The sequence below is a fragment of the Bactrocera latifrons genome, unplaced genomic scaffold, assembly GCF_001853355.1.
Source record: "Bactrocera latifrons isolate USDA-ARS-PBARC rearing strain unplaced genomic scaffold, ASM185335v1 scaffold_61, whole genome shotgun sequence".
NCBI lineage: Eukaryota > Metazoa > Arthropoda > Insecta > Diptera > Tephritidae > Bactrocera > Bactrocera latifrons.
The window spans coordinates 1,404,316-1,420,537 of record NW_017537279.1 but is presented as its reverse complement, the minus strand read 5'-3'; the positions used below and the strand labels follow the sequence as shown (position 1 = coordinate 1,420,537).

The 16,222-nt window shown below is 39.4% G+C and overlaps 2 protein-coding genes across 4 annotated transcripts in view; both read left to right on the top strand.

Moving 5' to 3' along the window:
* The first annotated feature begins 2,336 nt into the window (after positions 1-2,336).
* On the top strand, positions 2,337-4,791 carry LOC108975084 (neuropeptide Y receptor type 2). The gene is made up of 3 exons (XM_018943352.1): positions 2,337-2,765; positions 2,873-3,352; positions 4,783-4,791. Exons 1-3 carry the CDS (start codon positions 2,337-2,339, stop codon positions 4,789-4,791), a joined length of 918 nt encoding a protein of 305 aa, XP_018798897.1.
* A 9,788-nt stretch (positions 4,792-14,579) lies between these two features.
* Positions 14,580-16,222, top strand: part of LOC108975107 (sphingomyelin phosphodiesterase) — a 30,433-nt gene continuing 28,790 nt past the window's right edge. For all 3 annotated transcript variants that reach the window (XM_018943386.1, XM_018943385.1, XM_018943387.1), the window contains exon 1: positions 14,580-15,065. The gene's annotated coding sequence lies outside the window, so the exon portion shown is untranslated. The remainder of the gene's footprint in view (positions 15,066-16,222) is intronic.

The window sequence follows — 16,222 nt, the reverse complement described above, 5'->3', positions numbered from 1 at the left end:
AGTCGGCCAGTTTAACCTAACCTAACTTATACCTTATTTCATTTTAATTGATTTTGCAAGGTTACTCGCTTTTTCATAAACAATTTAGATTGCGGACGAGAAGACTGATTAAATACGCATGAAAATTGATAAGCGAACAATCATTAAGGCACAATTCTATATTAATCGCGATTGTGTCAAAAATCACTAATATATCTCCGCACAAGAGACTCTAACGAGCCGACATCACAAATTTATGTAGTAGCTAAGCATCTGTATGGCTATTTATATTAATATTCTACGAGTTTATTTCAGTCGACAACTACCGCTTATCCACAACGGTGCTTTTAAACGGACAAAATCCATATTCGAGTCGGAAAATGTTTGGTTTGTTAAATGTTTTTTTTCTGTTGAATGTTCAAAGATAGTTTTGCAGACCCGATTATAACAGATTATGAAAAAAAGCTCGAAAAAAAACAAAACGTTTATGTTATTAATATCAAGATTTACATAACATATAATCGAAAACCAACTAGCGATGGAAGAAAATCAAGCGATTTTAAATATTTTTTTTTTTTTTTTTTTTTTGTGCGATCGAATCATTAGTTTACAAAGCAGATTACTTAAGACAGGAAGAGCAGTACTAAAAAATAAATTCTTCGAAGGTTGTTGTGCTGTCTTGAAACTAAATTCGTGAAGATGGCTTGTCATAAAGAACGTCAACGATTTTTACGAAGTTTTATATATCAAATTTCTATTCAACTATTTTCTATTCTAGTCCCTTGAACTGCGAAGCTTCTATATATCTAAGTCCAGTTGTAGATAAAAGTCGAAAATAAGCTTAAACCGGTGTGCGATACGAGGTTACTGCCTTGATTGCTGCTTGGCATTTAACGTAGATGTTGACTCCGGAATTGCCGGCAATTGCTTTAGAGGTCAGCTTCGCGGCGGTTCGGCGACTTATAAGGTTGCCTTAACTCTGAAAAGTGTATTGGCGCACCAACTCCATCGACCATTTTCGAGCCATCAGTACAGACGATTTGAGTGTTGCAGCTACGCGCAATCTTTACGCCAGACATCTTTTTCTACGTTTACTTTGAACCTTCTTCCTGAGTTGTGACTTCAGTCCAGTGACCTCGCAACGTATCGTGATAAAACTCTGCACAAATAGTGCGATTAAAGTCGGCCAGCCTATAGTATGACCAAAAATTGAAATTTTGAAAAATTTGACCAAACCAAGCTCTCTTTTATCTCAAGTGTTTTAGCGTCTCTCAGATGCCTACTTCGCTGCAGTTTCTGCTGTATCGTCGTTATTTAAGCCTGTGGTGCCAGTAAGTTGTGATCTCTCTACAGGCCAATACCGTCATGCAGTTCTTTGGAGACCGTTTGTGTACAAACTATATGCGACTTTCTTCAGAGCTTTCGTAAGCGCTCTTGACGATTTTGTATGTCCTTATGGCATTCCATCTCGACCTGATCAGTCTGTTAGCCTCTTCTGAAATGTCATTGTTTATCGGTTTTAATAACTTCCGTACTATCAGCAGAGTTTCGTTAGGCAGACGGATGGCACTTTTGGCAATATCTTCAGCTATTTGGTTTTCCGAAATTGAATTGTGGCCTGGAACCCGTTACATATGCAGTCGCTAAAACTGCTGGCTTCCTGCTTATAAGGACACTCTCTGAGATGAAGTGATGTCAGATTATTTCCTTAATTGCGGCCTGGCTATCAACGTTCTTATACAAGTATACTGATATCCTTAAGTTGTTTCCTGCGTTCTCAGGTGCATTTGTGAGAATTCCGCTTGAAAGATAATCCGGGAGGTTTTTTGATTGTTACTTAAAATATTTTTTTTTTTCAAATAAGGCGGCAGGGTATGTGGTCTATTTTATCCACCAACTGTCTGCTTATGGTGCTATGCCCGAAGGTTCTTTTGAAGAATTCACTTAACTCCGCCAAACTTGAAGTTGATTTTGTTGCAGCGCTTTCGCCTGCAAGGTCGATTAGTAAGTTTGAGTAACTTTTCTAGCCGTTGGTCATTGATATGTAAATATACACTTGTACTCTGTAAGGTCTCCGAAATTTCCTTTTGGGAAAGTATAACTTGCTGACCTGAATTTCGACCGTCTCATAGTTTTTCAACTGCTAGACTAAAATAATGCAAGAAACCTCAACATTCTCAATTTCTAACTCTGGTCCAATTTTATTTCATCTCAAAGAGGTTGTGAAGTACTGTAAAGATTCAAGTAATATCCCCTTAATAAATTTGTTATTTAACTCTTTCCATATTTACGTAATGACAATTCCCACAAAACCGAAAGACTTGGCATCATAGTAGACCGATTTCTGGTTACAAAATATGGCTTGCTTGTTTGAAAATCGAAAATTCATAGAAAACGCCGTACGCCACGTTAAAAGTACGCTGAACGTAAGCGAAGCGCAGGGATTTGCTAATGATGACGAAGTGGTAGTGGCGGATGGCTTTAGGAACAACAGCGCAGAAAATGAAGCTAAAATATTCGTCTTGGGGTCATATATCGGCATATTCAAGGAGGATCTGATCACGGTGACCGCCACCGAACGTATCACGCTCACAACTGTTATGTCGTTGTTGCTGATTATTTCGGTATGTGGCAACATCTGCTCGTTGCGTGCGAACATGCGACGACAACTCCGGCCGTTTTTTCGTGCTTGCCTCATATCGCTGGCGATTAGCGATTTGATTAACACCACCTTCCTCACAATGGCCTATTTGAGTCAAATATTACAGGAATATTCGCAGGTTTGGGTAAGTCAGTGGTGTGAATCACACGTCTATATGGATTATAAAATACGATTTATTTGCACTCGAAGTAAAAATGTTGCAATTTTAAGCTACTTCGCTCGATTTTTCAGCTACTTGGAAGCGGCATGTGCCGAGTGGTGCCCTCCATCACCACTGCCGCGATTTTGGTGAGCTCAATAACGCTTGTCGGCATAGCAATGGATCGTTATTTTGCCGTTATGTGCGCGGTAATTAGTTTTTGGAATCCGGGTGTCATTTTCTGTGTGCTTAGCATGCTCGCCTTATGGGCAGCAGCCATTGGCACTTCATGGCCGGTGTCTCGTGTCTATGAATTACACGCCGTTCACATACTAACGAGGCACTGGATTCCTGTACCCAACACGTACAACACTACAATTGCTAGTGCCGGCTCAGCTACTGTAACAACAGCAACAACAGCAGCGGAATCTTACACATCTATGCCTACGTTATATGAAACCTCTGCCGAAACAGTAATAAAAAGCGCTTGGGAACAACACACCGGCAACAACAATCAGTCTTACGCCATGCTGATGACGTCTGAGCTGGTGATGATGTGCATATCCAATCAGGTAGGTAGGTTTGTATGTGTTTGCTTTACAAGCGTTTCCATTTTCGGGAATGTGTACCAAAGGAACCATAGTGTATGTGTGTGTGTGTGTGTGTCGTTGGCTTGTGTGAAATGTGACTGCTGACGCTGGCGTGCACCCAAAATTCGCATTTATCTTTGTTGCGCATTGAGGGCGCTCATGCTAGCACACCTGTGCGAGCACATATGTTGGTAGCTATGTACCCACAACTGTCATTCAGCCGGCCAATTCGATTGACTGGCCTAATTAGTGGCACAGACGACAAATGAGGCCACGCATCAACCTAAAACGCAATATTTTTTCGAAATTGATCGATAATAGGCAAAATGTCAAGAAATTTTGTATTGTCCTGCCAACTTTCAATTTTCCCCGAAATTATTTGACTGTTGATAGAAACAATATTATTTGTTATATGATAAACAAGTAAGGCAGCGCTAAGTTCTATATGAACAAATTCATGGTGGAAGAAGCCTTTGATGTCATAAAAAACAATGTGCATCGTTTTCACTTTCAATTTGCTCAACTGAACTCTTCCTGGCTCTCGAAAATGGCCTAGGGCCACTGAAACACACCACTTCTTGCTAAGGCAACATCAAGGTAAGCCTCCTTGATCATATCAAACGTCTCTGTCGCAGATTTTCTGAGTTTCACACAGAATTTAATCGCGTACCTCTGCTCTAACGAACGCTGCCTTTCGGCTTGCACTTGGACATGGCCTGACTCTGGAGTTTTTCGGAGACAACCAGTCACTCGTTCGTTAGCTAGGAATGCTTTCTACCGAATCCAGCCGATGCGCGCACTCTGCAAAGTACCGTTGCGGCGGAAAAAGACTTAGTTCAGTGAATTAAGAGGTGGTGGCTACGCTGGCTGGCTGGTAGGTGATGTCGTCCGAATGGATGAAAACACTCCAGCCCTGAGAGTATTCGACGCAGTGCCCGCTAGGGGAAGCCGAGTTGGAAGGACCAGGTAGAGAAAGACCTAGCTACACTTGGAATCTCCCATCGGCGTCAAACAGGAAAAAGGAAGAATGATTGGCGTGCTACCATAAGCGGTGTATACAACAATAAAGAAGAAGAAGTTAATAGATTGCTCACATTGGCCGATTGCGATATAAAGTCAACCGAAAGTTCGAAAGTCCATCTATTAAGCATGGTATAGGGGAGGCTACGGGCAGTACTGACCCGATTCAATCCATTTTTGACACACATAAATTCATAAATACTGGGGTCTATATACCCCGTAACAGGGGCCTTGAGCAGTTACGATCCGATTTTGCCAATTTTTAGATTGGATATAGTGATAGTAGATATAGTTATACTGTAGAGTCAAGAGATACGGTATATGTTTGCAGTTTCCAGTCGCCTGCATCGGGAACTTCCATAACTTATAAGTTTGTTTTCGTTGAATTCCAGACCTTCTAACATATCCTATTTATATTGTATAATATTGCTCCAACTTGATATATTTTCAGTCATCTATCGCTATATACTACTTTGCAATTTTCGGCGTCATTTTCATTCCCACAATAATTGCTTTTATATGGATGAACTCGGTGATTGCGAAGCAATTGTGGAAAAGTCGTCACACTGCTGCCACAGTCAGTAAGAAACAGCATAAAAGTTGGTGGAGACACCCCAACTGCATCTGTTTGAGAAAATGTGTAGACGGCGAGCGGAACTTAAAAGAGAATCCAATCGATTCGAGAGTACGGCCAAGCAGCTGCCTAACTATTTCCAATGGAGTCGGCATAAACACGACCGACAACAAAATACCGCAACCAAGCGAGCCGAGCGATACGAACATTACTTTTCCGACGAACACTACAAGCTCTGCGCCTACTAAGACGAGCAACAGGAGCAATCGTGAAACACGTCATCTATGCATGTTTACCGTTATCATTTTGTTAATTACTGCTTTTCTCTTTCTGCGTTCACCCACCTGGATTTTGATGTTAATGCGCATAGGTGGCATTTATACAGGCCGCTTTCCAATAATTTTGCATTACTTTTTCGGCATTCTCAACTTAACCAATTCCATGCTGAACCCCTTCTTTTACACCTTTCTAACGGATATCTTAAAATTTGCGCACTTTATTAAGACTACTTTTTGCAGTGGATTTTGCAGTTTTCGGTTGTGTAATCAAAGCAAACAGCATATCGCGACGTATCCAATGGCAAGCTCTGCTGGATTGGGTGAGGATGGTGCTGCATCCCTGCTAGCGTCGAAATCCACGTGCTGTGGCAGCTTTTGGATAAATAAAACGGACGCGCTTACTCGGAGTTTTTGTTGTAAACCTGCTGCACGAGAAAGTAGCGATGTTACCAAGCTTCGGATTCAACCGTTAGGTGATAAAGTGAAAGTCAACAGCGAATTGCATGGCAATGAGCGGGACGAAGGTGTCGATTGTAGCGATGCAAGCTCTTATAGCAAAGAGCTGGATTCGGCGCAATAAATCGGTATATACCTGTGGAACGCATTCAATTATTAATACTTTAAATATTTGGCACATCCAGCTAATATACATATAATGTACAAAAAATTTGAAATAAATAATAATTTATGCTATATTATAATCTTATACTCATTATTATACTCTCCTATTGCGCTCTGCCGTTGGATATATGGACCATTCGCGAGCTTGGCAAACGTTGGTCAACAACTCCGAAGTTTCTTCGATTTACAGTCCACCCGCTGGCTGACTGTGATCTGAACTCTCAAAAAAGCTGCATTTTTTACATTTTTCAAAAATTGTCTAATTCTAATACTAATCACGCATTTTAAGACAATGAGTGTGCTTCGTCATAAATCAGACTAGTACTTTTCAAAATATTTAATCCGAATATCGAACTTTCACTTGTTCCCGCATCGGTCATATAAGTCTGACGTACAACTACTAGCCCCTATTAAAAAGAGGAAAGGGTAGATCAGGTACATACATACATACTTTTATTTTTTAGTGTTTAAGAAGTCAAGTGTTCCGATTTTGCAGGCTAACTTCGAAAAACCAGAAATTATGTTTTTTCCTTGGACTCAATCTCTAGAGACTAATAATTTGGTGCAATAACAAGACAAATTTCGTTTTTGCCGCATAGTGTTATTATATTCTGTAATTTATATGTATCTAATATAGTTTCGTCATTTAGAGGGCAGCTGTAAGTGTTTATGAGATAACTCTTATCTCTCACAAACCTGTATGCTCGTAAATTAATCTGTTTGCATTATGTTAAGCAATTAGGCATTAATTTGTTGACAATTAATTTGCAATTTTTGTAGATAACGGAAACAATTAAAGAGATAATGCGGTAGGTATGAGATATAGCATCGAAAAAATTACGTACAGTGCGAATGATTGCCTCTACTGCGTGACTACACCATAAGATAATTCAATCCTTAGATCTATGTATGTACATATGTATATAAGCTAACAAAAAAAAAAAAAAACAAAAAAAAAAATAAATTAAATAAAGGAATGGATAGATTAGACTTGTCTAGTAGGCTAATGAGCTAGCATTGACTAGTTTTGGTATTTCGTGATACGAAACGGAGTGCTGTTAAGTAGTCTATGGGAAGAACTTTTCCCTTAGGTTGCCTTCGTCAAGGAAATGTCAATCGACTTTGTGGTCTTACCAACGATACCTTTTTCAGTATCACACACCCTATCAGATTCTATCAATTCTGCGGCGTATTCCGCCACAAGACCGTGACCAGTGAGTATTCCAATTATGTTCCTTCATATTTGCTTAAAGTCTCTTCTATCGAGTACCTGTAGAAAGTTTATATATGGTATTTGAAATCTACTGTTTAGCAAATGACTATTGTAGTTTTGCTCCTGGAGTATTGTTTCAACTCGTTTTGACCTTAATTTTCATGCTTCTGTCCAAATTGACGTATTATCAATGAATTCGTTTATCAATTTTGAGTAACAGCTGTTCACCACTATTGGCAATTTCGGACACTATTTCATTACCCACTATGCCTTTTTGATCTGGCACCCTGGAAAAGTTAAATTGCTTGTACCTGGCGACACTCTCAACTGCTACTTTGCTTCAGAAGTCACTTTTGGCTGTTAAGCGAAACGAGGTTATGGCCTGCTTGGCTGTCAAGGTAGACGTTAACTCTGTAGTTACCTGCCGGTGTGTTAAAAGTTCCGTGGCTTTCCCAATAGCAAAGATTTATATTTGAAATAAGCTGCAGTGTTGGCTGCGCAAACTGTTTCCTCAATTCTCCGTCTAAATGTTTCATATATTTCAGGTAGAAAATATGTTAAGGTGCAGCTCCATTACCCACTGAGCTATGCCGGAAGGTTCTGTATGTCAATTGTCCTGTAGCAAGTAGTTCTCGCCTCTTTTTTCCAACTCAGTTTTCAGTGAAGAGATCTATAGGTGGCAAGTCGAGCAATAGTTCAGGAGCTGTCATTGAATTCATTATTAGAGCTCTTACTGTGCACAACGCAGCGAATTGTTGAATTCCGGTAAGTGGATTTCCATAAGCCACGCCAACAAACTACTGCACCGTAGAGCAAAATTTTCCTTACAATAGGGCATCTGCTTACATGCATATAAGACATGGCAAGAATTTCTGGTTGTTTCTTCCACAACATGGAGGGATTTTTTATCTTTTAGTGAAAACAAGTCAATTCGTTTTCTTCGGATCCAACCCCAGACTCGCTTTTTTCAACCAATCGTGGAGGCTTTGCCATCTAAGTTCTGTAACAGTTTCTTAAGAACTATTGTGCATGGCGATGTAGGGAGCACTCCATCCTACGAAGTGCCTCTATAGACTTGCTTGGTTGTTTTATCGTCGGTCCCTTCTGCTTTCATCCTTCTTGAGCTCACGAGACTGTTGCCTGGCATTATTCAGAATGGGTTGAGTAGAATCATATTAAGTGCTTCAGAAATGTTTAGGAATACTTCAATATTTCTTCTTTTTTAATTTTTAATTCATACCAGTATATGGAGTACAGTCTTTACGGATCTGCTTTAGTCTATGCCTCTTGATTCCAGGTGATGCTGCGGCCTTGATTTGTACGTTCAAGATTTTCTCTGGCGTCAATTGCAGAAAGGAAGTTTTAAGGTTTTAGGTTATACTCTTTTGAGTAGGTTGAGTGACCTTTCTTAGATTCCACCAAGGAAACCACCCCAACCTCTCTTAAGTGAGATTTTATAAAATGATTCACTTCTTTCGATTTTAAAAAGACTAATAACAATGGCACAGAAAGAAGTGAATTGCACATTTAGCTCGCAAAAGTCGTGCAGCTAAAATCCCTTCACTTCAGGCACTTTGTTATTGTAAATACAAAGCTGCCAAAGCAATTGCCAGTGCAGCAAAGTGGCGGAGTATCGCCAATAACACAAAACCGTGAAGGGTGCGAGTTACTTATTTATGCATGTAGAACTTAATAAAGATGGCGCCAACTGTAGGGGATTTGTAAGAGGGAGCAAAAGTTCGGCAAGTACAAGTAGTTTTAGTTAAGCCACGCACAACACTTATGATCGGATATACAAAACAACCTCAAAACACTTGCAAGCAACTTAATACGAACCATGCCAAAAATTCGGGGGAGAACTCTTAAAAGAGCCTACACCCCGTACTACTCTCTACAGGATAAAATTATGAATGAATTAGGCATATCTTTGTATTACAGTTAGGTATTAGTTGGTTCGAAGAATAGCTTTAGTGGGTTGAATCTTTGTATAGCTTCGTCTTCAATGTTCGCATAGAACAGATTTGCGGTTAATCTCTTTTCGTAGGCTTTGTGGTGAGGGAGCGAAAAATGCCTAACACAGCCGGTACGTGCCACTTTTAGGTCAGTAAAAACCCTCCTCTATGGAACCATCGGCCATCGGACCGCATGATGGCTCTTTGACTTTATCTATCTACGAAGATATTTTCAGAAATATCCATATCCGGATAGTAGTTTTGTTGTGTCTAGTCGATTTCTCCACATTTACGACTTGTCAATGAGTTTAAATCTGTTATAATTACATTTGCCACGACTCTCATGCTCCCTTCATCGTTGCCTTGCGAGTGTCGTGGCTTTCTTTATTTTTTCAATTGCTCCCACAGCTTTTTTCTTTCGTGCGCTAAAAGGTCAAAGGGGAGCATTGCCACTTATGACTACACTGCTGGCCTTACGTATTTATTTTTTAGCATATCTGTCCAAATCTCTACTCCGCATAGTAAGACGCTGGTGGTTGTTGACGTTAAGAGCTTTCTCTTTCCTTATGTGAGTCCTCCATTAGTTTGCTAAGGCAGGAGGTGATTTTCGCTGTCTTTCCTACGGCGTACTGGATTTTTACCTAAAAGTTTAATCTGAGGACAAGCCTTTTGTCTAGGTTATGTGAGCCAATCCATTTTTGCGATCGTATCATGACCTGATTCAGATGAGCTTTCTCTGTGTCTCGGGCTGTGATTTCTGTGGCTATGTCGTCCACGTAACCTACTAAATATGATACGTTTGGCATTTCCAGTTTTAGTATTCCAACATAACTAATGTTCCACAGGCCTGGGCATAAAATGGACCCTTGTGCTGCCCCCGACATAACTTCTATTTGTCGTGATCCATCTCTAGTCTGATACAGCAGTTTTCTGTTACTAATTTTTTCATAAGCGTCGATGATGTCCGCCCATCTCGCGTTAATAACAGCGTTTCGAACGTCTAAAGTACGACTAATCGCGGACTAGTCGCAGACTGATCGCATTTTTTGCAGGGTTCATTCTGCTACATTTCGGCGTAGATGTGGTGTGTTTATGTACTTGTTTGATGCAACATTGCAGGAATTTGTCACCGTTATAGCTTAGAGATATAGAATATGGAGTTAAAACACCCATGCTAAGCGTGTACAAGCGTAAGCAAGCATTTTGCACGTGGAGAACGATACATCAATGTTGCTCCAACTAACTTTCGCTTGCGCTTTTAAATGGCACTATCGAGGAAAGTATGTTTAAACTCAATTGCACTGTCACTAGCTCAAGGGTATAGTTGTATCGGCGGTAGTTAGGAGTCAAGCCACTTAAAAGTTCAAAAGTAGGTGAGCGGTTCGAAGGGAATATATAATTTAAACATCCAATAAAATGTGTAAGTTTACAAAATCGCACTTTTTATTACAAGGGTACCTTTGATCTTTGCCAGGAGTCCATTGGAAGTTACTGTATAATATACTTTAAAATGATGAGGATTAGTAGAAATAATAGATAAAAATAAAGGGACACCTCAGGTTTTGGAACACAAGCAGCACAGGGCAAAAAAATTACTTCGGGGTGGTGCTGACGGTGGACAGACCAAAAGATGTCTTCCATACACTCATAAAGCCTGTGGAAAACCCTCAATAATGACAGCGGCGCTAACGAGGTTAATGACTAACATTGGTGAATCCAGAGTAGAGGAGTCCTTGTGACCAAAGTAAGTCAGTCCATACTTATGTACGCTTCACGTACATGGGGGACAGCGCTGTAGCAGAAATATGCGAAGTCAATAATCCGACTAAGTGCAATCAGGGTTTTATGTGTCTACTGAACTGAATCACATCAGGCGGCTGGAGCCATAGCAGTTCACATGCTACCAAACATAATGGCCACAGAAGTTAAGCGAGTATTCAATAAAACTTGTCTTATCAGGTTTTAAGAGAACACCATTGTTATTGAGAATATCTCTCCAAATATGCACATAATGACGAAACACGTTGCTACTTCTGCATCAGCTCAAAGTATAAAAAGAGAATTTTGAAGTAGAGAAACTGATAAATGATCCAGTGTTGCCGGAGAATATCGGTCTTACATGATCCAATCGAAGGTGATCTGAGACAGACTAAGAGCGTGCTATAACTATGCAAGAGTTAAGGAGGAAATATTGACAAGACAACGAAAACAGAAGGATTAACCGGACTTAGGGCGAAAATGCATGACTGAAGAGCCGAATGACTAATGTTTGGCAGTCCCGTGGGCCGAATGCGAGCAATAATGATAGAATTAAGGGTTTAGTGCGTAGGCTCATTGCTTGGGCGTTTTCCTAAAGGAGGTGTATCTTTATAGGTCAATACGAATCGAACATACCGTTCAGACAAATGACGGTATCTTTGAAGTTTCCCCCTATTAAAAATAAATAAAAACTTGCTGGCAAATGGTAGCTATCCTTCAGAAAATGGGAAAAGTGGATACAGCGGAATGCAGAACCCGCGGAGGTTGGTTGAAAATAATCTGTTGTGCTACCAAATACACTGAGTTGCTAGATATGGCTTATTGTGATTAACACCCTGGAGAATGAAGGAACCTTATTATGGCTTAACTGGGGCAGCCTCTGAGACCCTTTTCTGATTGCTGAACTCAGTATTGTTTAAAGGTCGAAAATATTGAAAAAAAAAAAAAAATGATGTCATGTCACCATTATTTCGTTTTCCGAGGAGCTAAGCTCGGCACAAAGAACCATTTGAAATCATTTAAATATGAGTAGATACGAAGTGAAGGATGAATTCATGTGTAGAAGTTCAAACAATAGAGGAAAGTTCTCCCTCCGCTCTTGAAAGAGAGCTAAACATATAATATATCGCAACGATATTGATTCCAATTCTAAAGCGGATTGTTACAGCTGCTGAGAATTGGATCAATTATGACAACGTCAAGCGAAAACGGTCGTGTTCGAAACGCCGTGAAAGGAGGAAACGGGGGAAAAGCCAGGATTGGTGGGCAGGAAGTTTTTGCTATGTGTTTTGTGGGAATGAGAGGAAATCACCTCTTATGCAAGGCTTATTTCCATCCATATGGAAAAAGTCATTTATAATTCCTTTACATAAGAGTGGATTTAGGTCATCTATTGAAAACTATAGGGGAATAGCAAAGTTGTCTGCAATACCTAAACTTTTTGAAGCAATTTTAACAGACGACATAACCTTCCGGATCTCTCCACTAATTTCTTGTTCTCAGCACGGTTTTCGTAAAAGGAAATCTACAATAACTAATTTGCTTGAATTTCATTTCTCATGTATCAACGGGTTTTAGGGAGAATAAGAATACTGATGTTATATACACAGATTTTAGTAAAGCTTTTGATAAAGTAAACCATTCAATTCTTTTGAATAAACTTGATCTTCTTGGTTTTCAACCAATATTTCTAAAATGGGTTGCTTCTTACCTTAGTAATARAWTTCAACAAGTCATATTTAACGATACTCTTTCCGACATAAACAATGTTCCTTCAGGCGTTCCTCAAGGCAGCCATCTTGGTCCAATTCTGTTCTTGTTATTTATTGTCATTAATATCATCTGTTGTTAAGTTTTCAAAAGTTTTATGCAAAACTTTTTAAATCATTCACCTCGAATAGCGCAAGATGTCAGTTGAAAACAGACTTAAACAACCTAGCTTCTTGGTGTGTTAGAAATGACATGCCATTGAACCTTAAAAAATGTAAAACGATGTGCTTTTCACGTAGACCCTACTTCATACGTAATACAAAACTTTAGGTTGGAGCAAGTATGCAGTTTTGTTGACTTGGGAGTAACTATGGACCCCAAACTCAATTTTAATCYTCRYAYAYCTTCCATGGTTTTTAAAGCTAAAGGTGCTCTTGGTCTTGTTAAACGTTGGTCTAAAGAATTTAGAGATCCGCTTACTACAAAAATTCTTTTTACATCTTTGGTGAGGCCTATATTAGAGTATGATTCCGTGGTATGGAACCGTTGTTATCAAGTTCATTCTGAGAAAATAGAGTCCGTTCAAAAAYAATTTTTACTTTTTGCCTTAAATTATTTGCATTGGGATTCCAATTTAAATCTTCCCCCTTATACTAACCGTTTAAAGCTTATAAATCTCCCTACACTCACTAGTCGTCGGGAAATGCTTGGTATAATATTTCTTATAAAACTCATCAATGGGTCAGCCTGTAGCCCATCTCTCTTGTCTAATATTAATTTTAACATTCCCGCTCGCTCTACCAGGCAGTTTAGACCTTTAATTTTAAAATTTTCTAGAACAAATTTCGAGTTAAACGAACCATTCCGCCGTATATGTCACGATTTCAATTCTCACTCCAGCACAATTTGATCTAACAGATTCACTCTTTACCATTAAATAAGTTATTTTATCTACTCTTAATAAGTAACATTTTAAAATTATAGACTTTAATCTAATTCTTAATTTTGGCTGTTGAAATTTTTGTTTCTGTAGCTGAGCAGCTTAAGATCGCAACGCTTAAAACTCCCTTGACTTTTATGACTCGGCTAATTCCGCTCGTTCGCGGATTGCGCCCCGCGCGTCGGTTGGGCGGGAGGAGGGTAATCGTTGGGTATTATTATTATTATTATATGCTGCTCCGCTACAGTCACACTCTTAAACCAGACTTGTACTATACAAAATTGGACGTTCTAAAAGAAGTAATCGCCAATTAGTGGTCAGCTTTAGCCAATAGGACAGAAATTGTAATCAATCCGAGCAAAGCCAGGCCATACGCATTGAGTGGAATTCGCCAGGAGCTGCAAGAGCTAGTTTGGTAGGTCCTTACACATCCACATTCTAGTTTGAATCTGGTACCAAGTGATTACTACATGTTTCTGTTCGTGGCGAATATGTGAAGATGAAAATTTTGCTTGGAGAATCAACTGCCCAGCAGCAAATAAGGAAGATGGTTTCCATGCGAGTATCATTATGAAATTATCCTTAAAATGGCAGCAAACTTTGTATTAAAATGCTACATATTTAATTTTAATTTAATGCAAAAAACAAAGAACTTCTGCTCACCAGATCACTTTGTAACGATGCCTTCTACGTTTACGATTAAATCAATTTCAAATTTTCGTTAAAATGTTTATCATTTCAAGTTGAACTTTATCTGTTTAACCTGCACTAGTCTTTTTCATAACACTGTGAAGCTCAAAACAAAAAAAAAAAAAAAAAAAAAAAAAAAAAAAAAAAAAAAAAAAAAAAAAAAAAAAAAAAAAAAAAAAAAAAAAAAAGCTCATACAAAGTTTTCAATAAAATGGTAGAACATAATAAACAAAGTGCTGTGCCCAGTGATCGTGTAACTGTTAGCTTTGAAAGCCTAAACCGCCCACAAGGCAAGCTTCACTGTAAGACATATACGAAGCTCCAAGCTGACGCTAAACGAGTTTAAAGCTCGCGTTAACCTATAATCATTTCTTCATAAGCTCCAACCGACTACTCGTTAGACGCAAGAGCGTTGAAAGCTAAAAGACTAGTTGGTCAGTTGAGTGCGGTACCTAGCAGCAAGCGGACGTGTCTTTCTTCGTCGACAGTGGAACTAGACGGGCCGTGGCGATCAAGCGTGTTCGTGTGTGTGTACGTACGTTGGCGAGTGCGAACGCATAGCGATTATTGTGTTTTGTTTTTGCTCTCGTGCGAATATATAATATAATAGAAATGAGGAAATAAAATACATGCGTATCAAAAAAAGAGAAAACACACAGATTAAAAGTGACAACTCGGCTATGTGTTTTGCATAAATTTTGCTCTAGAATACAATAAAAACGCGCAGCATAAATTAAAAGAAAAATAGTGTTTTCGAAAAAAATCAAGCAAAAAGTGCAGAGGGCGGGCGGAGAAAGGCGCGCAAAGAATATAGAAAGTGACCTTTAGTGTAAATTTCGAGACGGCGGCACGTTTTCGAAAGCGAGCGACAGGCTGGAGCCATCGTCAGCAGTGGCTGCTCCTGTAAATTCAAATTAAACGCCGCACAATCAATGCAAGGTAAAGTTTTTGAGTTTGTTTTTTGTTTGGTTTTCGAAACAAGTTGCGCGCATGTGCAGACTGCCATGTCTTGTGAAGTTTCCCCCTTTGCCTTTGTAGACACGCTCGAAACTTGTTGTTTGCATTTTGTATTATTGTGGCATAAACGCGATATTTTTGATCTGATCTTGCTACTTTTGGTACTTTTCCGAAGATGCGCGTGTGCGCCTAACTCCACGGCACATATTCGGTTTCAGCGTACGTCCTGGTGCTTCTTTCACTTTTATCGCGGCTGCCTTGCGTGTCAAGCGGTTATTTATGGTTGCACCCGCCCAACGAAAATCGCGCATGTGCAAGCTGCACAGCTGTTTGTCGCGATGCGCTGTGTGTTGTTGCAATGCAGTGTTGCCATATCGCGCGCGCATGCTCTTTTTCAGCTTTCTGTTGTGTTGCGGCATTCGCTATTATTAAGTCGACAAATAAAAAAAAAAAACAAAAAATGACTATATAATGAACGGCAAGCAAAACAGGTAAATACTCGTAGAAAAAAGAAATCGCATTCTTTGGCGTCTGCTCAGCTGGCTGTCGGTGGCGGAATACAAGCGCAGCTTAGCAAGCCTCGATTGCTTAACATAACGTTTATGGTCTCCGGCATTTCGTGCTTTTCTTTTACCGTTTCGCTCTTTATCGCATGCCTCGATTTCTTTGCATTCAATTATGTTTTCTACGCTTGTTATTTACTCGCATTGTAACGAGTACGCCAGTCGCTTATTATTCATTTTGTTTTTAATTTTTTTTTTTTTTTATTAATTTTGTGTGAAACGTGTGCGGAATTTTCAATTGTCACTGGCCGTTGTGGCCTTTTGTGTGTTATTTCTTTACCTTAGCTGCCATAGTGGTTCAATTGTTAATGGCCCAAATTGTAAGTAACATTGATTGCGATTGAAACTGCTATTGCGTACTGAACGAGATCGCTGCTACCAGCAATATGGTAGGTATGACATGAGTTCATTATCTTTATTTTAGACTGAACTCTCTTAAACAGTGCTCGCTGTCAAGCGATCCCTTTTATGGTCTATACTAATTAATAATCCTCTCTTGCGGAGGTTATGCTTGCTTTAAAATCGGTTTTTTTTTTACTAAATAGTTTTTAAATGAGACTATAATTTCCAAAAAAA